We start from the raw sequence: 9,095 nt of genomic DNA, 5'->3' as shown, positions 1-9,095 counted from the left end.
TCCTTCTAAAACAGAGAATCCTGAAAAGCTGTGTCAGCAAGCAGCTTTTCGTTATTTTTAATTACAACAAATTTATGATTGTCCTTTTCACAGTTTTATACAACATTGTTTTGAGTCACTTTTTTTCCCGAGAATATTTAAACATTGCAATTAATTAAAAGTATTGCCACTGTTGGACAGTCATTCCATACAAACAGCAAGTTGTCTTTGTATTTTATTGCATTTCTTTGTGGGTGCTCACAATTTGAACATACACTGGCTATAACTAAAAAATATTTTATACGATCATCAAATTTAAATTCACTGAAATCAAATTATTAGAGGTTGCCACGCAGGAGCAACAAACAACAGGTCTGTGGATCGATCGATCTATCGAGTTAGCTCGCTAGCCAGCTAGCAAGCAAGTTATTGAGCTATCTATCTAGTAGCTAGCGAGCTAGCTATCGATCTGTCTATCTAGTAGCTAGCTAGCTAGCTATCGGTCTATCTACCTAGTAGCTAGGTAGCTATCAATCTATCTATCTAGTAGACAGCTAGCTATCGATCTATCTGTCTGTCTGTCTTTCTTTCTGTCTAGCTAGCTAGCTCGATAGCTAGCTAGCTTTTGAGCTAGCTAACGAGCTATCTTTCTATCTATCTACTGTATCTATCTACTGTATCTATGTGTATATGTGCCTATCTGTCTGTCTATTTATGTATTTATTTATTATCTATTTCTGAATGTATTTGTTTAGTTATTTATTGTCTTTGGTTTTTTTTTCCCCCTCCTTTGGAACATGTTGAAAAAAAAAAATGGTTGGAGTCACCCTGAGTGAATCATAATCTTTCAGGACGGAACATTTCATCCATCAATCCAGCCTCCTGTCATCCAAGTCCTATGAAATTAAATCAATGTCTGAAACCAGAGCTGAGGCCTGAATTGCACCAACAGAAATAGAAAATCTAGTTTTGTTGTCCGCTAATGACATTAGCGCACTCCCTAAATGGTCGCCCACTGTCGTCAAAAGGGATCATAGCAGGGATGTAATTACAGGACAAACACTCGCATCTCAATTTCCCTGTAAAACATATAGCTGATGCGACGGGGCCCCTATATGGATTCGCCTTACCAGTGGATCTACCACCCCCTTCCTCATGATTCATTTCTCCTCTGCTATCACGTGATCTGGTGTAATTAAACAGCTCAAGGTGAATTCAAGGACAATCGGAAACCACGTGATTATCGACCACATGAGAAATTCATTAAAATAGCTGCTTAAGTGTCATTTGAGCCCTCCTTTCAATTTCTGCTAACTGAGTGGTGGAGAAGGTGGGTGTAGGGGGCAGGTATGACTGGTGAGTGGAAGACCCCTGGTGTGTGTGTGTGTGTGTGTGTATGTTACAAGTACAGTGATACCTTAGGAACGTAATTGGTTCCCAGACAGTGTGTAACGCAAAAAGTGTGTATCCCAAAAAATAATTTCCCATAGGAAACCATTAAAATGAGAATAATCCGTTCCCAAGGTCCCCATAAAACATAATTTTCTACTTTCACATTTTCTAAGCTTTAAAACTACACAAATATACCATATTTTATGTATAATAAATGACGACGATACTAGTGCAGCGTGTTCTACCGGAAACAAATTCCTTGTGTGTTCTACATACTTGGCAATAAAGATGATTCTGATTCTGAAATAAACTGTACTGTATACTAAAGTCATTTTATTTACATTTGTGATGGTCGTTGATGGCTTCATGGAATGGAGTGGCCGGTTTCATCAGCATTAAACATTTGATGAGGAACGTAACCTTCTTTCACCATCTTGAGGCATGATCCCTTGTAGGTGCTTTCTCTGTGATCATTTTATCTAGTTCCTCATCAATTGTGTTCTGTTTAGCTGGGTTGATAGCTTTTTGCATCAAGTGTACAGATGGCTTGTGCAGGTTGTTTGTGGAGCTTGATTGATGGGATATTTTAACCTTGCAGTCTACACTCTGCCTTTGAACTATCAAAGTTGAAACTCTCTCACTGTTGTTTGCCTGTCTCTTTAATGTTTAAACCAACCCCCTCTTGACCAATCACGTGGCTTTAACCGAAGACTGGGGTCGGGGAATAGAGGACAAAAACAGTTGGCTGCCATTTTGTTGTTAGAAGAAAGGGCACGTTCGCGAAAAAAACACATCACTCATTGAGGCAGCTCCGTGTACGAAAAAAGTTTGTATGCCGAGGTAAAATTTTCATAAATGTAACGTTCGTAAACCGAAAAGTTCGTAAGCCAAGGGGTTCGTAAACCGAGGCATCACTGTATGTATATAATGTCGCTCTTATTTTCTAATCAAACCATGATCATTTTGTATGTTAACTAGGGGCTAAAGGCTTGTACTTCCCTCAAACTGAGTACAAAGAGACCATTTACGTTGGCCAGACAGCAGGGAGTCCGGTCCTCCAAGTCTACGCCATGTTGGATAACGAGTACGAAAAACCGCACTTCTACCTCTGCTGGTCGAATTCATTGAAGCGACCAGTCTCCAGCTCTTGGTTTACCATGGACACCAACACCGGAGTGTTGTCCTTGAACAAAACCTTGGATGAAGACGACTTTGCCTCGCTATGTGAGTGGCATACAAGCATTTCACGTTGATGTAAGAGCCGATTGTAGTGATGCTGTCAGATATCCTCTACGTTATGATTCAATTAGATTGGCTACACTCTTCCCATCCAGATAAAGAAGTTCCATCGTCAGGAAGAGGTCTGTTAGAGATTAAAATGTCTCTGTTTTCTCCCTCCCTCCCGTCTGCCACCCTCCCTCTCTGCATCTCATCAGATAAACCTTCATGGTCTGTGAAGAAGTTGTCCCTCTCTGTTATGGTACAACCCAAGTTCACCAAAAAGTCTTGGTGCATCGGTAGAAATAACCCTCGGATCATCCTGGATTTTGTTAACGCCACGATGCCACAATGTGCACAGACAGATATGAAAGAGTTATGCTTCCCTCACCGAGACATCTCCAAACCACGCATCATGGAAAATAGATTCCCCGGGGCCGTAATGCAGCTGCGAAGACTCACGAGACTCAACGTGTGCCCTAACTACACCATCTCTTACAGTGTGGAATCAGGTAATTCCAGTGGCATGTCAATCCTAGGCCTTCAGTAGTGCTATGTCTGAATCACTCCACAACTGGATGTCGTTGGCCAGGAAATAACTTGTGACTTGAAGAAATACTGTTATTAAACTGTTCGAATTCTTATTAGAAACCTGTGGATTCATGATAACCTCATAAAATTATTATTTGCTATTTTTGCTAGCCTCTGAGCTGTCCAACCTTTCTGAACGGTGTCCATCTATTCTTGGAAAGTCTGTCTTTAAAATGGCTGTCACAGTGTATCTGCAACAATATCAATTTCTTCTCCTCTTTCAGTCATTGTGGCTTGACAAAACCGCTATTAAATCAACACAAAAATGTATTGTCTTATGCAAATCGCTACAGATACCGTGTGCTAGCTCTGGCCAGTATGCGCTTATCACTAGCGGCTAGTGATACTAACCAATTATAATTTGTGAAAACTTGCCAACTCGAACTCCGATTGGTTAAAGCAATTGCTTCATTACCATTTATTTTTATGCTCCAGGGCCTGCAGAACTGATTGTGAAGGCGTCCATCTATATTTCTGACCTTGCGAACAAATGATGGCTGAAATGTCATTGGTTAAATGCTTCAATACTAAAACACACTGGAAGCAGCACAATATGGGGAAAGTAATAAAAGGAAGATGAAAATCAATTTTGAATTATTTAAAAGGAATTCATGGACAAAATGTAATTCACATTTGTCTGTGATTCAGATATTTTTAGGCCAGCAGAGAAGGCCTTGCAGGCCCTGACTGCCCACCACTGTGTAATTCATTATATTTATCCACGAGAAGTCATGTTCGTTATAATAACCAACATCGATTTATTAAGGTAGAAGACAAATATCGATCAGCAAAACTTGATTTCCTTCAATCGAAATTGTAGGCACAATACCAACATGATCATTTAGATACTACACATAAATTAAGTACCTCGAAAGCAAAAAAAAAAAAAATTCTATAGCTCTGTAATTGTTTTACCTTCGCCACCGCCGGCACCATGTTGGTGACCCCGGCTTAGCCTATATCCAGAACCAATCTAACGGACTTTGACTCTATCCCAAATATTGACAGAGCTTTTCGTCGCATTATGTATAAACAGTGTCATGTATTTCCTCGGAACTATTGTGTTTATAAAGTGCTTATTTAAAGGACAACCGACAGCATTTTTTTGTTTCCTAACTGACATCAGAAAAAAACGTTTTATAGCATCTAAAATACCCAAAACACACAGGCTGATATTTTTAGTCAAATGCAAAACACCAATAAAAATGAGTTGAAGTGTCCCGAAACTACTTCAAAATGACCGCAGAAAGTTTTAGTTTCAGAAGGTCCCGCCCCCTTGTTCGTGACGTCACGCCAAGACGTTTTGCCTTGCTCGAGAATCAAAACAATGGCTTCAGATTCGGAGAAGATGCTTTCTTGTAACTCATCCGGTTATGAATATGATTCAAATAGTTCTGAAGAGGAAAGTATAATTGTTTGCAATCGATTAAAGAAGTACTTGCGTATCAATTCGAGCCGTCAGGACTCGAATGTAGCATCCTGGAAAATGCACAATATGGTGCCCAAGCTCCGTTGGAAATGGGTTGATTTGTCTGCTGGGAATTTGTGTCAACTAGTATCAAATAGTAGTCTTGGTGCAACACACCGCGATTCACCATCGCATTATTTATGTGTTTTCCTTCTAATTTCGCCATCAACATGGATCAACATGAAGTTTTCAGACCAAACAAAGGACCCAAAATGCATTGTGTGTCGCTTTCTCGTTCAGGGGCGTTCCTTCAGTGACGTCACGTCAGGAATCGTCACCAACTCAAAAACAGGACTTCCTGAATATTCAGGTTGAGTCTTAAAATGTAAAATATAGCTATATGCCGTTGCATCTTTGTAAAATACGCTCAGTAGAAGTCATTTGAAGTGATTTTACAAATTATGGACACAACTTATCCACAGGCGTCGGTTGTCCTTTAATGTTGTATAATTAATCGTATGAAGCAAATTGAGTTACCCGTCATATGACATGTCCCAACAGAGATGCCTGCACCCTTCGCTGTGAATCAGAACACCTCCGAAATGGTTGTGACTGCCCCATTAGACCGAGAAGAGAGCGAACGTTATAGACTCATGCTGGTTTGCACAGTCAGTACAGAATCTGCCATCACCACCCTAGACACACCTTTGGATGTTTTTGTCAATGACGAGGACGATAACGCTCCATCTGTGAATGGAACAGACGCAACAGATATTGTCATCAGTTTCAATCGGACAAAAGTAAGAAAAGAAAACAGAAAACCGGATGAGAAATTATATCCATAAAAATGCCGATTCATCTAATTTGTCTCTTTCCAGGGTGGTACTTATGGTACTTTGTCAGTTTTTGACAGGGACTTGACCTCCATCTATTCCACAGACCAGAGTCACAATAGGTATGTTGACACCTTGCTTAACACCGATACTTGGACAAGGGAAACATTTGATGTGAAACGCAGCTTCAGCGAAAAAAAAGCTGCTCGGAACGGCGTCAGAGAAACTATTCATAATTATCGTGAGTAATCCCGTCAACTGCACCTCTTTTTTTTTAAAGAAGAGATGTTTGAGAAGGAAAAAACTGCTGTGTCTCCCTTTATAGAGCTAATCCTTAAGAGGAACCTGCTTGTGACAGAGAATCGTAACGTGCAACTGGACTACCTGGTTAATGACACCGCCTACCCTGGTCTAGATGCGACTGTGTTGCTTCACTTCAACGTCACCATCTTACCCGTCCACATCCGATTTGAGAACATCACACCTATCTTCACGCTTATGCGTAAAGCTTCGATTTATGCTAAGGTACTCAAATTCGGCATATTTTAAGTCATACTTCATCTGTTTGGTCAGTGAGGGCTAATTTTGAAACATAAGTTTAACCTGCCCAAGCAAATTGTCATGCTTTTTTTAGTTTTTTTTTTACAATTAGGGTATCTTCCGATGTATAAGGCGCACCCCCATTAAATGGTGTATTTTTTCCACATATTCCATATATTTGTATATATTTTTATGTATATTACTTCCGGGTTGAGTGAATGCTGGCGCGTGTGGTTGCCGCTGCTCACCCGCAGAAAAAAAATATTCTGTGACTGTAAAGTGTCCTTGAGAGTTTTGAAAGGCGCTTATAAATGAAATGCATTATTATTATTATGATTATATACCATATTTTTCGGATTATAAAACTCACCGGATTATAAAGTGCATACTGTATATAAATACTGCCGGATTTTCTGCACTATAAGGCGCATGTAAAAGCCTTCAATTATTTTCGAAAGCTGACCTTGTACAGTGTATGGAAAAAAACCTTAATTATATATAATATAATTTATAATACACGTATAATTATATATATATATATATATATATAATTTGGATCATACCCTTAAATTTAGATCAATAATGTAGATCGATCCATTAACTGTTAGTCGATCGCTCTAAATTACCGTATTTTCCGGTGTATAAGGCGCACCCAAAATGCTTGATTTTCTTCAAAATATGACCCTGCGCCTTGAGTTAGTGACTAACTCAAAGTAATCTCTGAGCCTTGAGGTTAGCTGTGCTACATACCGTATTTTCCGGATTATAAAGATCACTGGATAATAATAATAATAATAATAATAATAATAATAATAATAATAATAATAATAATAATAATAAATAATAATAGTAATAATAATACATTTAATTTCCAAGCGCCTTTCAGAACACCCAAGGATATTTTACAATCAAAAAACAATACAAAAACAATAGACCCATAGATAAAATGATAAATAATAAAATAGCTGATTGAACTAGAGTCTATTTCAATCAGCGATATTTATTATTATTATTATTTTATTATATTTATTATTATCTAGTTACTAGACCATGAATGCAATTTTAAACAGATGGGTTTCGAGGTGAGATTTGAAAGTAGGAAGGGAGTCAATATTACGGATGTTGGGTGTAAGTGAATTTCAGAGTTTGGGGAGCAGAGCGGCTGAAAGCTCTGCACCCCATCGTGGTGAGACGGGCAGAAGGCACATAGAGGTGAAGAGAGGATGAGGATCTGAGAGACCGAGAGGGAACCGAGATTTGAAGCTGGTCGGACAGATATAAAGCACATTTTCAACGAATGACATATTTTCAAACATTTTCCTTATATAAGATCAGCTTTTTAAAATAATTGAAGGCTTTCATGTGATTGTGCGGAAAATCCGGTAAAATTTTGTCAGTGAAGAGAGAACACCTTTTTTGACGACACTCAGGTCTTGAAGGAGAGAGTGTCCAAAATGTCCATGGATCATGTGAGCAAACTTATTTTAAAATTATCAAGTAAATATTTGGAATACATAATTTTATACATACTGTTGTTTTTTAGTACTGTATGTGACAGCCGACATTGGTGTATTTATTACTGCATTTTATTGTTTTTGCGACATGTTAAGATCTTACTTTCAGCCAAGAAATGTCTAATTCCTGAACGAAAGTAACATCAAATCCTCTTCCGCCCCCCTCTTCAGGTTGGCAGAGTCTGTGTGGAAAACTGTCAACAGTTTGATGGCTTCAGCGTCACCTACCAGCTCAAAGTTCCTGAGAAGAACATCTCTACTGATGAGCTCTCCTGCTATGGAGCCATAAGTATCTCCCAGTCACCCGATGAAATGTGGGCACTCCTTTACGTGAACGACTCTGAGCCTCTACGAAGATCCGAATGTCAAGATCTGGAGTACATGGTCATAGCTCAGACACCCCACGCACAGTCGGAAACCAGCACTCAGATTCAAATCATTTTGGATACTGAAGGTGGAATACCAGGAAAATACTCTCATCAATGCAATTTTTTGCAGTACTGTGTAGTTTTGAATGCTGTTTCCCGTTCCATTAAGTGAGTGGACGATCCATTTATGCTTGTTTTATGCAGTAAACCAGGACAGTCAGCAGTTCCTGTCCTGCGCAGAAAACAGACATCGAGGAGACTGTGAGTCGACCAGAGGCTTGGGAGCAACGACGGGGAGATGCCAGTGGAGGCAAGGCACTGAAAAAGGTCATTTAAAAGTGTATAGTCATTTTTGTTTTCAGTATAGTGATACCTCGGCTTACGAACGCTTTAGCTCACGAACCTTTTGCCTCACGAACATTAAATTCGCAAGCGTATAGTATTGGATAACGAACTAGCTTTCGGCGGACGAACCAAACAACAAAGCACCACAGTGGCTGGCGGACTAGTTTTCACCACCCTATTTGCGTGCGGCTGTGGTGTGTTATCGAGTGGAGTACTTTTGCTGTTATGGGACCGAAAAAGCCCCCACCACAGGCTAGTGTTAAGCCGAAGAGGACACAAAAGAAAATGACGGTCGTGTAGAAGAAGGAGATCATCGAAAAACACGAACGGGGTGTGTGTTTGTGGACTTAGCGTCCCATTACCAGTATGCTAAGTCGGCCATTGCTACGTGTGGCTAAGGGTGTTTATGTGTTGTTTAAGCAACGGTCTCAGGCAATAGAAAAAGTTGAAAAACTTCTGTTGATTTGGATTAACGAAAAGCAGCAAGCAGGGGACAGTGTGAGTGATGGTATTATCGCAGAGAAAGCACGGTAACTTCACCCGGACATCATCAAGAGGCAACTACATCGACGACCATCACAAAGGCAAATAAAACGACTTCATTATACCGTACAGTTTATTTCTTTAATTACAATACAATAGCAAATGTATTGTACCTAAAATAATGTATATTTTGTGTAGTTTTAAGGCTTGTTGAGGTGGAATTTATGTTTCATGGGGATCAGGGAACGGATTATTCTCATTTTTAATGGTTTCTTATGGGAAATAAATGTTCGGCAGAATCTGAATCAGAATCAGAATCATCTTTATTGGCCAAGTATGTAGAACACACAAGGAATTTGTCTCCGGTAGAACACGCTGCACTAGTATCATCATAAAAAAAATTGCAAAGAGGCACTATACAGTT

At 39.4% G+C, this 9,095-nt stretch overlaps 1 protein-coding gene across 1 annotated transcript in view; it reads left to right on the top strand.

The window, feature by feature from the left end:
- Positions 1-9,095, top strand: part of ret (ret proto-oncogene receptor tyrosine kinase) — a 32,274-nt gene that overhangs the window by 13,810 nt on the left and 9,369 nt on the right. Inside the window, exons 3-9 of the mRNA XM_089012484.1 lie at positions 2,350-2,595; positions 2,808-3,101; positions 5,150-5,388; positions 5,467-5,662; positions 5,747-5,946; positions 7,647-7,929; positions 8,048-8,170. Coding sequence (XP_088868610.1) covers positions 2,350-2,595; positions 2,808-3,101; positions 5,150-5,388; positions 5,467-5,662; positions 5,747-5,946; positions 7,647-7,929; positions 8,048-8,170 — 1,581 coding nt within the window. The remainder of the gene's footprint in view (positions 1-2,349; positions 2,596-2,807; positions 3,102-5,149; positions 5,389-5,466; positions 5,663-5,746; positions 5,947-7,646; positions 7,930-8,047; positions 8,171-9,095) is intronic.

Source organism: Hippocampus bargibanti, linkage group LG13 (genome assembly GCF_051943395.1).
Source record: "Hippocampus bargibanti isolate YZ-2025 linkage group LG13, ASM5194339v1, whole genome shotgun sequence".
Lineage (NCBI taxonomy): Eukaryota > Metazoa > Chordata > Actinopteri > Syngnathiformes > Syngnathidae > Hippocampus > Hippocampus bargibanti.
The sequence above is the reverse complement of the archived record's forward strand: the minus strand, read 5'-3'. Positions and strand labels throughout refer to the sequence as shown.